We start from the raw sequence: 15191 nt of genomic DNA on the forward strand, positions 1-15191 counted from the left end.
TTTTGTCTCCAGGAACCAGTACTAGAGAGAGAGAGGATTTTAACAAACAAACCCAGACAGTAAAACAATGGTGGAGGAAGTAAAGGTCAAGTGGTGGAAGAGAAAGCCTGGGCATGCATAAATCCGTCACGAATCTGCTGAGCAACATCAGCGACAGCGCCAGGGCCATGAGGAATGAACACAGATGAAGACTTGGAAGAAGCTCCGATCTCTTTCATGGTGTCGAAGTACTGAGTCATCAGGACCATATCCAACACATCCCTCGCCGAAGTTCCCGGCACGTTTCCGGCGAACCCAAGAACGCTGTCCCTCAGACCGTCCACTATCGCCTGTCTCTGCCGAGCGATTCCCAGCCCGGACAAGTACTTCGACTCCGCCTCTCCCTCTGCCCTCTTTATCTGTATTATCTTCTCCGCCTCCGCCTTCTCGTTCGCCGCCAGTCTCAGCCTTGCCGCTGTACCAACAATGTTTTCACGTTTTCAGCCGTCAAAGATTCGATTTCTGTTCCGTTTTCAGCCAAGTTTTTAGTTTTTATTTTTACCGGCGTTGATCTCGTTCATGGCGCGTTTAACCTGTTGGTCTGGTTCGATGTCAGTGATGAGCGTCTGAAGGATCTGGTACCCGTAAGCAGTCATCGCCTGATATATATATATATATATATATATAAATTTTTTACTTTGAAAAATCAGCGTCGGAAAATTTTTATTCTTGATTTCTTGTTATATCATTCGGGTGGGGATGTATATGTATACCTTGTCGAGCTCTTCTTCAACGCTTCTGGCGATTTCGTTCTTCTGCTCAAACACATCGTCCAAGATCAACTTTGGAACACTTGCCCTGATTACTGAAAACCCCACGTGACAAAATTCTGTAATTTTGCAATCTTAGCTTTTTTATATTGGTAACGAGAATATATGTGTATATATATATAAATACCGTCAAAGACATAGGCTTTGATTTGGCCGGTTGGATTACTGAGCTTGTAAAAAGCATCGTTGGCCTTGTCGGGCAAGACTTTGTATTGTATTGACGCAACCACAGTCACGAACACGTTATCCTGAAAATGGTAGCAACCCAACAACACGAACCCATTCACTATTACTGTATGATCATAAATCAGACTACCTAATACATTTCTCTCTCTCTCTCTCTCTCTCTGTTTATACCTTAGTTTTGGTTTCGCATTGGACGTCAAGCTGCTGGAGCCGGAGAGAGAGATAGCCGGCGATGTAATCGCCGAAACACCACGGCACAAATTGGATCCCTGGATCAAGAACGTCGTTGTATTTTCCGAACCTCTCCTTTATCGCTACCTCGGATTGCTTGACCACCACGCAACATAGGAGATTCCCCATATCTTGGTTCAACCTTCAAGAATTTTGGGACAAGAAATAACCCAAAACCCGGTTTAACTCAATCGAGATCAAATCAATCGGTATGGTTCAACAAAAATACTCTAAAAAACCAGGGTAAGAATTGAATGAGAAAACAGAAAACGCAAAGCAAGAACAAGAAACGGAAAAACCAGACCGGTTAAGTCTCGTACCGTAAGTTGTGGAACAGGAGATGTAGGAGACTGAGCGAAGGAGACAAAGGGGACGATGATTTATATAGATGAGAAAAATATCACATGAATGAATACCTTTTTAACCCTTTATCCCAAAAAATAAAAATTAAAAATATCAAACATGCAAAGATGTAAGATTGCAAAACTTCCATATTTAAGTATTTTTTTTCCAGCGAGGAAAGGTTGCAACTTGCAAGTTGAGGGAATTGCTATGTAACCACCAGGAAATGTTCTCTGGTCAATCACATTTGGTTTGCGTATTAAATGACGATTGATTGGACTAAAATATATTCATTTTTATAATTGGTTGTTTTATATAATCTAATCGTTTGATAAACCGATTATTTCTACTATTTTTTCTCTAATTTTTGTCATTTAAAAATGGAAAAAAAATGATGGAATTTGAAGGAAAACAAAGAAAAAGAAGGCGTTGAAAATGATGTGGGAACCAAGATATTATATAACAAGAAAAAGTAAGTGGATCCTATGCCGCCGAATTCAATGCTAATAGCTATCATCAAGAAGATTTATTTGAACAGTTTTTTTTTTCATATATTTGTTCTCATCAGAAAAGTCAAGGGAACTGTATTCAATAATTTTTTTTGTTTACTAGCTTTGGAAAAAAATAGTTATTTATTTAACGGAAAAGATTTAAATTAATCAAAAACCTTTTTAAATAACTAATAAATTAATTGTACACTTGAGAATCTTATGGTGAAATAAGCGCCTGAAATAAAATTACCATAACATTCAATTTTATGGTAGTGTTTTGGATATAAAAGCATAAAATTACAAGATGAAATATGAAAGGAATAACGGTCAACGACTTTTTTTTTTTTTTTTGGGGGGGGGGGAAAATCTGGACAGGACAGGAAATTGGATGAGAGGTGAGTTTTAAGTCGTTGAATGATACAAGTCGCTCAAGATAAGAATACTATGACATCCAATCATGTACACATCACTTAATTTAACACGAAAATCTCAACCACTATCAAAGAAGGACGAGATTATTCTCGGGATCTTTGATGACCATTATTATAATTACTATTTTATAATTCAATCATACATACCTTTTTTTCCTTGTAGAGAGGAACTTTCGTCCCTCCATGTACCAGTCTAGACTTAGATTCATAATTTGTAATAAAAATACTGGTTTTACGTACCCAGGAAGCGAGGACAACCATAATGACTGGAATGCCCCTAGCCAACAGAAATGAATATGGAACCTCGAGCTTCTTTCCCTGGAGTTTAAATATTCATCTCTCTTTCCTTTTTCCCCCTTTTCTTTACAAATTTTACAAATTTCCAGAAAGAAGACCTGAAAGGCTGAAACCTCAGAGCAATAGAAGAACGGTTCAATTCCACAGACAACCCGAAAATTTCTTTCTTTCTTTTTTTTTTAATTAGATGAATCGGTTAGAAATATTAACAAATGGAAAATATGTCAAAGAACGATTTCAATATTTCAAAACGAATCCACATTCTGTGAGAAGCAGTGACACCATAAACCGACAACGAATTTCTTTGACGAGTTCCCACCGAATCAACCAACAGACCGTAAATCCACCCCCCGCACGCAAAACATTAACACCTAAAACCCAAAGCCTAAGTTCTTGAAATAAACTTGAAAAACAAAAGATAGAAGGCAAAGAAGATTTACCAAATTACCAGAGAGGCAGAGACATTAAATCAGGACTTAACATTATTAGAAGAAGAGGAGGAGGAGGAGGACTTGTGGAAAGGCCAGAGGTTCACGAGGCGCTCGAGGACCGAGGCGCTTTTGGAGAAGTAACCGGAGAAACCAGCCGGAGTTGAAGCGGGCGGGAAGTCCTCAGCCGGCATTGCAAACAGACGTATCATCATCTCCATCTTCTCCAGCGTCAGACACGATCCCACCTCCTGTAGCCTCTCCGGCCCATTTATTGGCAGCGTGTGCTCCCTCCTCAACCACTCTGCCTCCCCATCCTTCTTCTGTTTCATCCACTTTCATTTATTAATACATATTCTTATTTCAATTTTGTTTTTTAACAAAAAGTTTTTTTTCAAATTTTTTACCTCCAAGGGAGACAAATCAGCGCCTCTGCTAAATGTTAGTTCAATGCGGAATCTCTTTGGGTCATCCAGAGGCACTTCCGTGTTCTCGAACATCCTTAGGACAATGTAACTCATGTAATCGAGCTCCTTCGTTCTGTACAGTCGCTCCAATGCGTTCTGGCATACGAGGCTTTCTTCTCCTTGGAGCGATTCGTCCAGGTTACAGTACCGGATAACGTTCATGAGCGAATGAATATGCGATTCCTTTTCCATTTTTTTGCAACCAGAAATTAAAAAAAAGTCATTCACATATGCATATATTACGGATGTGAAGAGATGAGACAAGCGATGAAGGGGAATATAAAAAGGATACTTACAGATGTGAAGTAAAGACGTGTCCTCACATGGCGTTCGGGTGTCTTGACATTGGCGTACCTAAAGGGGCAAGCAGAAGGAAGAAAGGTGAATGAGATTTTCAAAATGCATAACATGAAAATATCTACTAGAAGTAAGAAATTTGTTTTGTTGTTACTTTGGATCTAATCGGTATTTGGTCTCTTTATCGTCATCTTCATCTTGGTCACTCGTGCCAGGCCGTCTCAAGTCATTGCTACTGATGAAAAGCTTTGGCTGACTGTTTTCTCTTGCCTCCTCCTTTCTGGTGGTCAATGACACTGAGATTTCATCTTGGCTGCTCTTCAATTCAGCAACGCTCATTGCCTCTTCCCTTGTATTCCTCAAGTCGATCAAGATTTTCCCCAGTAAACGCCGAGCAATCTTAATTTTTTTATAAAAAAATCAAAGCAAAAAAAGTTAAGGGGTGAAACCAATTGAAAAAGGGGAACCCTCGGGTATATTGCAGAAGAGAATATGCATATATACTATTCATGAATTTCACGCAAAGAATCCACCTTTGAACCGATTTTCAGCTTTTGTTGTGGATTGATCCCATACTCGTTTGGAATTACACCATCTGCAAGCAACTGCAATCACATAACGCACACATGAACTGTTATAACCAACACTGTATGATCGACTTACAAAAAAAAAAGAGAAAGAAAGATGTATCACTCTATATTTATCTATACTTGAGAATCTAGATGATCAAGTTCCAAAGTTCTAGGCATAGTTTCAATCATGAAAACTATAAAGAGTCACATGCTCAGCACTAAAAACGACTCCGCAGACAACTGGGAGTGTTCACCATTGAGCAGTAGTTTCAAACTCACAAGAGAGCTAAAGATGAAAATCTGTTTTCTGCGTACCTGCGCAACGTTGAAGAGTTCATATAGTCCTTTTAGGTCGAGATGAGAATTATGCAACAGGTCATACCTGGTGACAACAGCATATTGGAAGAATATTGAGACAGAATAGATTAAAGCCATGACAAAACAGTGGATGATAAAAAGGAATATCTCCCTGAAACATGCATTACTTACTTGCATGAATCGTAAACATCTGGAATCTGTGTTATGTCGAATCGGCTGCATTAGATCAATTTATCAGCACCTATGAGAAATCTGGGGTACTACCAGAAACTTCATACAGAAAAATAGGATGAAAATTTGAAAGACATAGACAAGTTTGATACAGCCATATTATACTTACTTTTTTCTTTCATTATAGAGGTCCCTCTCGAGCTTTCTCCAGCGAGCAAACATCAGAAGGAAACCTTCACTACCACAAGGTAATCCAGCAGCAATTCGGTCAACATCAATGTTTGTCTTTCCAAGGGCCTTTGCTTGATCATACGGAGGGACTACATCATAGGCGCTAGGCTCAGTAAGATTCTCATCTTCATCTTTTGCAAGTAACATTACTTGTTCAGTCACCTTCTTTGCTAGCTTTACCTGCTTATTAAGAAAGCATGCATCAGATGAAGAATCTTATTAGAACCAACAACGTTCTTTTGTCTCCAGGAACCAGTACTACATTGCCAGGTAGAACAAGCAACCAAACGTTCCTCTTAAGAACATATTAGGTAGCAAAATGAAACTGAGAAATGAGTGTCACAAAAGCTATTCATGTGCCCACTAAACTATATAAATATTATTTGCTTACGAAGATGAAATGTTGCCCGACCAAGGATGACGGAGAGAAAAAATCCATCTAATTTCATGAAGAAACTAAAAATATATGTTGATTCTATAATTCCTATTTGACGAAGGCTTGTAACCCGATTAGACTCAAAACACAGAACAAGTAGAAAGGCTCTTCATCTCTGTTTCAGACTTCTGCTAAACTAATAGTTAAAAAGATGATTACCAATTCAGGTAGAAGCTCGTGAGCATTAGGAGGAAGTCCAGCTCCATCAGTCATCCAGGGGAATTCAGAAGAGATAGTATCGTGTATCAACTTTGTGCCAGAAGTTATGATCTCATTCAACCTAGCCTGCAAATCAAGTTGAGAAAAAGAAAAAAATTATAAAGCTGTAAATCCAACTATCTAAGCGCGCCAGGACAAAACCATATCCACGGATAATCATTTGTGCGAAATGTTTTTGAAAGAGTTTGTTGAGAAATTCAAAAAGCACAGAATTTTTAAGAAAAAAAAAATCCATCATAGAAAATTTTATATGCAAAAACATTTAAAACGTTCTAAGGTCAATGTTGAGCATTTCCCGATGGCTCAAACAAGTTAGCAATACATGCAACTAAACGAGTAGCCAAAACATGCTATTAGACCAAAATAATTCGTCAAAAGGAGGACAAACCTTGGCCTCTTCCATTTCCCTGCTGGCATTATCGAGGCCATCCAACATGGAAGAATCCTTACTAACCAGAGAAACCTAGAGAAAGATTATTAAGCGATTAATGATCATATGGCATGGTTAAGCAATACAAGACCTCGGTAAAAAAAGGCAAACCAGGATTGGTGTCAACTGTCCTTCTAGGTCAAGAAGGCCTTTAGCAAAAGCAGCTGCAGACATCTGTCAACAATGCCAAACGGTTTCATATCTTTTTTTTTTTTTTTTTGTCTCGGAAGCTCTATTACATGTTTTGGATAAGTAGTGAATATTGAAGCAAAAGTCTATATTACTTTTCCATCTTCAGGATTGAAAGTTGTACCTGAACACGTCCCTCATCAGAGCTGTAAATTTTAAGGTCGTGACGGTACGTACTGTGGAGACGAAGCAAGCCAGTGCCTTCACCTGCAATGCAGGAATATATTGTTCCTTCATAAACCACTCGAGCAGACATTGATCGTCACAACTCACTAGACAGCTCCAGATAGTTGCATATAACTGGCGGGATGCAGAACATAAAAAAGATTAAACATGTAAATACGGATAAGATGGGGTCACCTGGATACATGTTGTTCCGGAAGTATCTACCAAGTTCTTCTGCCTGCAGAAAAGATAAGGCAAACATCAAAGACAATCAGACAAGAATCTATCAACATAAAGCGCCTCCCCTCAGCAGTACATCATTAGATTATCACAATGCATTCAATACCATTTCAGGTACTGGATGGTAGTAGTACCTGCTTTTCTAGTTAACAAAAAAAAATACCTGCTTTCTACCAGCATGTGTAAGAACTCCCCCATATTTCAGAACCATAAGAGCCTCCACAGGTCGTTCCTCTTCCCCTTCACCATCACTTTTTGGTATACTAACCCACTTCAATGGCTTGAGTTGAACCTTCCTATATATACCAGAGAAATGTCCACCCTGAAATAAAAATCATCAAAAACGTAAGCTGGAGCTTACATGGAAAATCCAACTCGAAACATAAAATGTCATCCTGAATGACCAAAAATATGATGTGGCAGTAACTGAACTGCTGCCATAGAAATGAACCCCGAACTGGGCACTTTATAGATAGCACACGGAAAAAGAAAGGGAACAATAAGATTATAAAAATATCCCACCTCTTCAAGAACTGCTTTAACTTGTCGCAGCTTTTCAGCATGTTCAAGGTCTTCTGCATCACTATCACTTTCACGACCTGGTCTAGAAAGTAAAAAGAGAAATCATTATAGATAGTCACCTGACTTTAAGTCAGAAGCATGATATACTATACTGGTTCATGGAGGATATTATTATCCGCTGAAAGAAATAAATAACAGAAGAAAAGAAATGCCTCGTCTAGTAAAGGAATGTATGGCGAACAGAAATATAGCATACGACTTTTCAGAATTCAGTTACTAAACTCATGAGTCATAATAAATTGGAACATTAGAAAACTTATCATACAAAACAGAAATATCATGTTCAAGAATAACTTAAGGTCCTTCCATCCAAGGATGTTTTCTTTATCCTTACATGAAACCCCAAAGTGTCACGAATCTTGAGTCACTGAGAAATTGTGTATCTGAACGTGCAATTTGGACAAAGAAAAATGACTGGGAGAGAAAACGGGACCAGACAAACATCTGATGGCCAGGTACAGAAGTCATTGAATTATGGGTTCTACCTTGTACGAGGAACCAAAATTCTCGTGGCATCTAAAAGATCTTGCAATTGGACAGCACTTTTAAGTTTGGTCTGCAAAATGGGATAAACAAAACTGATACTGCATAAACAAATTGAACATAAGAAATGATTTGCTTAAGGCAAGATGCAATTGAAGATGAGAAAATCTTGAGCTCTACCTCGGCTCTTGGTTTCCCCCCATTGTACTTCAACATCAGGTTTAACAGCTTTTCTTCTGTAACTTTTAGCTTCACCTTCTGCTTTGGAGTTCTATCGCCACTGTTATTTTGAAACAAAATAAAGCACTTTTGAGAACCTGGGTGAAGGGAAAGGTGGAGAAAGAGGACAGGTGATTTCTAAAACATACTGTCGAATAACAGCGATGACACAACGTAGCTCCTCTGATTGCCCAAAGGTGCCAATAATGCCGCTCCCCTGGCGGGTTAGTCCTTCATTAGATTGGACAGGTTCGTTGACTTTCCATGGCAAGATGGGAGGAATTGTTGAAGAAAGATGAGGAGCTTTTGCATCCAAAAACATTTTCCACAGCACACAGGCAGCATCATCATAATACCTTATAGTCGAAAGATTCAATAAATACTTTAGAATCTTAGATGTAATGTCGGAGAAAATATAGATCGAGAGTGACAAAGGCAGGCAAGCAATGCATACATTTTGATTGATCTAAGCCTTTCAATTACAACAAAGAGAACAAAAATAACCTTTAAAAGCTATCCTAGTCTAGTGTGATCTAAGTGGGTCCAGGCAGAGGTCGGCCAATGGCTGAGTGCTCAAATCATTAGCTTTTCTCTCCTCAGTAGCATAGCCAAAATGTACATTCAAGTTCACAAAAAAGGGCTGCATTAGATCTCTAGGATTCTAAGTCATTCATGAACATGTGTTATTAACCATACGACAAGAACAGACTGAGCATATATATATTCTACGATTTCAACCGGTTACCTTGATGTTTGTCTTGCCAATATCTAATAAGAGCACATGAATAATAAGAAAAGAAAATAGAAGCCCAAAATGTCATCTCACTTGTAAGAGTTCTTCACAAAACTCCACCCATTCACATCGCAAACATAGGAACGACCCTCTGAACGCAGGAGATCAAACCCACAGACCTGCAAAAATGAAAACAATGAAGAAATAAGCATTTGTTTTATGCATTAAATCAAACAGTTCTATACTCTCTTCTGCTTTCTCTTGCTATCAGTGATTTTAATGTTTAGTAAGAATCACAATCTACCTACAGCACTTGAGAGCACACAGCCAGCTTGTCATCCAAGTTGAAGCAAAATGTAATGCCAAGAACACACATGCAAGTTTAATTGTAGCAATAGAACACATAGTCAGAGTAACTACAAGCATACTAAGTAATCAGTCCCTTCAAAGAGCGTGCATAGTAGCAGTTAACACAGTTTCGACTACCAAAGAGAATACTCAAACAGACTGCCAGCATCATTTCCATATTCTACCAGATCCATTTGACAACAATCTTCATAAGGCCGCTTGGTGTACCATATTTCATGAGTACTTCACTAAGGTCAGTTCATTAACAGTCAGCAACGAATTAGTACAACGAATGAGGCAATATGTCCTTGTGAGTACCACATATACGCAATAATGAGGGGAATAGGACCGTAGAACACACAATGGCAGAAAGAGAACAGGATTCAAAGCATACCCCTTGCCTAAATGCAATGCAAACTTCCCTTGCCATCTGCTTCTCCGCAGGTGTCAGCAAAACTGGATATCTAACCTGTTGAATGCAATAACAAAAACTAATCAGAACATAATACATTACATATTCATCAAATAAGGGGCCTCAATTTTGCTTCACTAGATTCTTTCTTCATAAATGAAGAGCTTCCAGACCATGGCCCTCTATTCAAATAAATGTTCCTTCTTAGCTACAGATATCTGGAAACTAGGTTTAAGATGCATAATCTTATCAATTGGCAAACTTACCTCCTTTCCATCAGGATTCCTCATAACAACACCATCCACAACAGGTGACTTTCTTGCTTCAGCGTGTGCATATTCAGGACCAACAGTATAAACCTGTATTTACCAGGTTGCTTTTCAGTCTAGAAGCGATGAAAGCAAAGATAAATGACCCAAAATAATATCCAGACTAAACAACCAACGATAGATGCTAAGTCTGCTGCTAGTACGACATGCAACATGAATATTATAAGAAAAAGTAAGCCAACACGAAAACATAGAACATTAACACATAATGTACCTTTGCTGAAACTCAAAACACGTGATACCAATGAGAGCCTAACTACAAGCACATCAATTCTCATAAAAAGTAAAGTGGCTGGAAAGGATAAAAAATTGAAAATGAGCTTCTCCATAACATGTAGATTGTAAAATGGTCATCACCTTAACATCAGTCCCTCCAGTGGGCATAAATTCCTCATATATATAAGACCCCTCTCTTCTTACTCTTCTGACCTCAGGATGAAACTCACTAGATCGATTTCCAACCTTAAACAAAAAAACCGTTTCAAGACATGCAAATAACTAAATCAGAGAAATGAACCACAAATAATTGTGATACTGTTAGAATAAACAGTTAAATTCAAGGGCACTCAAGTTCCTCGTAAATAAAGCTATAAAAGGATGCAGGTACCTTACGAAACAATTCTTTCATGCCTCCACCTGCCGAGCTAGGGTAGTATATCATTATACTATGGTCATCTCCTTCACAATCATAAAGAATGTCAATTCCAATTCCAACAGCATACAAGAAATGCAAAGTTTGCAAATTGGAAAAAAATACAATCGAAGAGGATGGCCACCAACAAATAATGGGAAAAGCAAAAATGAAAATCTCCGTTAAAGGACTTTACAAGAAAACAGCTCATAAAAGACTTACATTTTGCAAGAAAATGTATGCTAGTACTGTCAAATTGTGTTTAAGTCGAATCATAGTCTACATTTCCCAGGATCAGTTTCAAGTTTGAGTTTTACGTTTACGGATAATCAAGATTCAAGAAGCTACCATACAAAACAGTAAAGACGATTAGAGCAAGAGGCTGAAAGAAAAGCTCACCATCAACAGGCTTTTCCACAAATGGCTTCCAGAAACGTTCTCCATTAACCTCAACAAAATCTTCTTCCTCAGCAAAATAATCAAGCTCTTGGTATGGGACTTCCCTATTGACACAAGCATATCTAGGAACTGGGATACCGTACATCTCAAGATGCTGCAGACGTACACAAATAGAACTTTCTATTCTCAATAAAGGAGAAACTATGTAGCTCTTACTTGTCATAAATGATAAACAAAATAGAATTGTAGGAGACACAAAAATCAAAATGTGATTCTATAGCTAACTGAGTTGCACAGGACCAACTGGCCCTCCGACATCAAAATAAGGGAAAAATTCCCTATAGGCATGATCACCTTGTGCAAAATCACCCAATCAAGACAACAGAAGACAACTCATGCAAATTCTACCACTTATCATGAAGAGCTATATTTCGATGCTTTGTGGTCTGGTAAGTCAGGACATTATGAGAAAATACAATAAAGGAAGGTTGTCAGCATAATATAATGGATTCAAACGTCTTCAGTCGTCATAGGATGGACCACAAGATCCCACTTCTTTATTTCCAAATGGTTTTCACCTGATAGAACTAGAGTATAGTGAACATCTGCCACCATGAATCTACTGATCATACCTCATATACTTTCCGGCGATCATGAAGGAGATGTTGCGGCTCCAATTCATTCACCAAAAAAGGCCTGAGTCATAAAAGTTTGAAAAGTCTACATCAAAATCTACACTCATAATATAATTTGCATCAGTAAAGTAGATAGTGCGTTTTATCTCTGAACAACAAGAAATAAAAAGTAAAAACTTACTTTCTTAAAGCTGCATATGCTTCGGCCTTTTCTAGAGGATATCCAGAGGAATAGAAAGCAATCAAGCAATCGCAGACCGGCCAGCTGAAACAGAGCAAAGTCCTGGTCAAGTTCCGGTTCCAGTACCTTTCTTATTTATTAATCCTTAACTACACTTTATCCTATTAAACAGGTAAAGCAAAGGTGACAGATCCAAGCAACACATGGATTAAAGATAATAACGCACAACATAGACAACACTAGAAGAATTATTCATCAGGTAGCACAGATACATACCTTTCTATTGGATCTTGGAGTATAACCTTATCCCCAAAATGTATGACCTACGAATAAAGTTGTAACATGGGGTGACAATGAGATATCACTATTTAAGAAGAAGAGGAATTGAACAAAGAAATGTGCCACTCAATGAACCCACAGAGGCAAACGACTCCTAAGAACTTCAAACGAGAAAAGGTAACAAAATGAAGCTTCCACTATACTTTTTCTCAGCACTTCTAAATTAATTCAGCAGAACCCAAAGAAGAAAAAAGGGAGAGAGAGAAAAACATTCTAACTCCACAAGAATAGCAAATTATTTTAATACACGCCCGAATTTATCAAATCAAAGCCATGGAAACATCATTATCTTCAATCCAAACGGAAATCGAAAAGTGCGCTACCTCAAATTCACCAAACGCCTGCAGTCTGTCCAGAATTTGTCCCATAGGAGCCGAGAACACCTACAAGCAAGTCAAACGATCAAATCCATTAGTGCGACCACATCGCGAAACCTACCAGTAATTGAACTGCACTATCAGATTAGGGATTCAAACAAATCGTCTTAATTTCATGTCAGTCCAAAACGCGAAATACGAGCACAAAAGGAAGCAGAACCTCGGGGCCGCATTTCACCTTCTTTTCCATGACGCAGACTCCAATCCTTATCTTCCTACCAACATCTCCTCCTTCTTCCCCCTCCATTCTCTCTATTTCTATCTGAACCTGATTCTGATTCCGTTTCTGTTTCCCGCTCGGTACAACAACGTTCTCTATGTAGAATCGCATATTCAAAATCCAAAAAAGTTCCATTCAAACATTGAAAAAATGAAGCAGAAAGAGGGATAAATCTCATCATTTCAACCAATCGCTGCAACATCGTCGAAGGAGCAGGGATGAAACACGTCCGTGTTGCGAGAACGAAGGAGACGACGAAGAAAGAGAGACGTACCGGTGAAGCAATGATCACGACTCACGAGTGCGGCGATGGCGATAATGCTCTAGAGAAATAGGAGATTTATAAATGAAAATATATATATATATATATATATGTGAAGAAGAAATCAATTATGTGAGCGGTGCGCGAGGCACCAGGAAAGAGAGGAGACACACCGACCGGCGCCAGACTCACAGGCGTTGCTTTGATATTTTTGAAAATTAAAATTTAAAATTAAAATACCTTTGCATTAGATATTGTTATTAAATAAATAATATTTATAACATGGTCTCATTTTATATTGATGATAACTATCTTTGTCAGCCGTCAGCAGCATCTGGACCACGTCTGAAAACTAAAATTTTCTGGTAAATTTTCAGATCTTCCCGTGTACATTTTTTTTAATAATATAAACGGAAATTTGGATATTATTATAAACAAAACTGAATTTTAAGTCTTCTTATTGAATAAATCAGATACAATTGTCCCGAATCATAAGGAATCCATGATTAAAAACCGAAAGGAAAACAAAAAATCACGTGGTCCAACCATCGATGAAATTGATATAATAATCTACGTCATTGTCATCATGAAGCCGAAAATAATAGATTAAAAAAATGGGAAATATTTGGTGTAAAGATAAGATCTGGGATATGCCAGTATATGCAATGGGAGGAAAATGTACTTTAGCTTTTCTTTTCTGTTCCCAGCTTTTCAATTTTTTTTCGAAAAGGTCTGTACAAACTTCGTTTGGCACTTAGCTAAAAATCCAACAAAGACTACTATTTGTGTTATGTCAAATATTTTAAAATAGCACATTGATAGACTATGAATATCATTTAGAAAAATATCGAGTAGTATATGCCTTTGTTTTTTTTTTCACGTAATAATATATATTTTTATGAAGATGTGAGAATATCAATATATATATATATACACACACTCATGACACGCGTTTACATCTATAAATATGTATATATGTTCTATTTTTGAACGTACCGTTGAAAGCTCTCTCTCCCATTCAAAGGGTTTACGGATGGTGACCATTTCGGTTATTAATCAAATAATCGAACCGAATAAGAGTAGTTCGGTTCGGTTAAAAACCGAATAACCGTAGTTAATCGAATGGTTATTAGATTTTTTAAATGTTTTAATATTTACTTTTATTATTATTAGTGTTATTTTTTTATAGTTCACTTTTATCTTTATGTCTTCCACCAAATAAACTATAAAATTTAATGTTTTTAACTTTTATCCTAATTATTAAAGTTTTTGTAATTTTTTTTATAATTTTTTTAGGATTAATCATTTTGTGGATTTATTTGGATATATATTTTAAAGTTTGTATAAGATTAATATATTTTTTTTTAAATATATCATAACTGAACCGAATAAACCGAAAAATTTAACCATTATAATTTTATTACACAAATCGATACGAATCGAACCGAAACCGAAACCGAATCCAAAATAACCGAATCAAAACCCGAAATGGCCATCTCTAGTCTGCGAGAGCAGATCCTCATACGAGATCTTCGAATATATAATTATGAAACGAGTTTATTCGAAATAACAACATATTGATACTTGAAGCACCGTGTTTCACAAGAAACCCAACATGTATTACGAATTAATTCATCTAATATTAACTACCCCCGCTTTACGAGGAATCAAAGCGACGAAACCCTAAAACCCGCAGTCACTGTCCGCGACACCTTGCGTCCCAAGAAACGTGGTTTTTAGGAAGCAACAACGTTGGAAATTCTCCCCAGCAACATTCAAGCCCTAACCGATTTGAAATATGACGGCACCAAAGTTGGGATACTATATGAAGGTGGCTAGAATCTAACAACGCATTGACCTTATGTATCTTATCAGAGTATGTGTATATATATATGCATGCATAAATAATAGTGTATACATACAGAGAAAAACCCACCAGGAGAGTTGACAAGCACTTCGTCCGTCAAATGAGAGGTTGCAGATTCAAAAACTCCTTTTCCACTTGATACCAGCGCATTCAAAAGATAACAGTTGGATTTTACACGTTTTTTTTATAAAAATAGTATATATATATATAATTTAACCGCAGGG

At 37.5% G+C, this 15191-nt stretch overlaps 2 protein-coding genes across 4 annotated transcripts in view; both read right to left on the minus strand.

The window, feature by feature from the left end:
• Nucleotides 1–1672, minus strand: part of LOC104822373 (hypersensitive-induced response protein 3) — a 1995-nt gene extending 323 nt beyond the window's left edge. Inside the window, exons 1-6 of the mRNA XM_010553568.2 lie at nt 1547–1672; nt 1167–1368; nt 937–1057; nt 753–844; nt 542–638; nt 25–454 (exon numbers count right to left, since the gene is read on the minus strand). Coding sequence (XP_010551870.1) covers nt 87–454; nt 542–638; nt 753–844; nt 937–1057; nt 1167–1355 — 867 coding nt within the window. The 5' untranslated portion in view covers nt 1356–1368; nt 1547–1672 and the 3' untranslated portion in view covers nt 25–86. The remainder of the gene's footprint in view (nt 1–24; nt 455–541; nt 639–752; nt 845–936; nt 1058–1166; nt 1369–1546) is intronic.
• Nucleotides 1673–2861: 1189 nt separating this feature from the next.
• LOC104822374 (inositol hexakisphosphate and diphosphoinositol-pentakisphosphate kinase 1-like) lies at nt 2862–13276 on the minus strand. 3 transcript variants are annotated; one of them, XM_010553571.1, is made up of 31 exons: nt 13113–13276; nt 12779–12933; nt 12565–12624; nt 12179–12225; nt 11903–11986; nt 11719–11782; nt 11087–11240; nt 10664–10734; nt 10414–10518; nt 9994–10086; nt 9710–9784; nt 9061–9146; nt 8384–8590; nt 8196–8295; nt 8018–8088; nt 7473–7554; nt 7114–7272; nt 6906–6948; nt 6670–6752; nt 6468–6530; nt 6315–6389; nt 5867–5992; nt 5210–5451; nt 5041–5085; nt 4867–4933; nt 4513–4584; nt 4134–4378; nt 3979–4036; nt 3623–3865; nt 3228–3538; nt 2862–2893 (listed from the first exon to the last, which is right to left on the minus strand). In XM_010553571.1, exons 2-30 carry the CDS (start codon nt 12863–12865, stop codon nt 3257–3259), a joined length of 3189 nt encoding a protein of 1062 aa, XP_010551873.1. In that variant the 5' UTR covers nt 12866–12933; nt 13113–13276; the 3' UTR covers nt 2862–2893; nt 3228–3256. The 3 variants fall into 3 exon arrangements, with proteins under 3 accessions (XP_010551873.1, XP_010551874.1, XP_010551872.1); XM_010553572.1 differs by lacking the exon at nt 2862–2893 and having other exon boundaries at nt 3008–3538; nt 12797–12933; XM_010553570.1 differs by lacking the exon at nt 2862–2893 and having other exon boundaries at nt 3008–3538.
• Between the last annotated feature and the right edge of the window lie 1915 nt (nt 13277–15191).

Source organism: Tarenaya hassleriana, unplaced genomic scaffold (assembly GCF_000463585.1).
Source record: "Tarenaya hassleriana unplaced genomic scaffold, ASM46358v1 Cleome36, whole genome shotgun sequence".
NCBI classification, from domain to species: domain Eukaryota; kingdom Viridiplantae; phylum Streptophyta; class Magnoliopsida; order Brassicales; family Cleomaceae; genus Tarenaya; species Tarenaya hassleriana.

Coding starts and splice junctions, on each gene's coding strand:
- LOC104822374 (XM_010553571.1), bottom strand. CDS start 12,865: ATGGAGGGGGAAGAAGGAGGAGATGTTGGTAGGAAGATAAGGATTGGA. Junction 6,949..7,113: donor CACATGCTGGTAGAAAGCAG/GTATTTTTTTTT, acceptor TCTTTTCTGCAG/GCAGAAGAACTTGGTAGATA. Junction 3,866..3,978: donor CACGTCTTTACTTCACATCT/GTAAGTATCCTT, acceptor AAAATGGAAAAG/GAATCGCATATTCATTCGCT.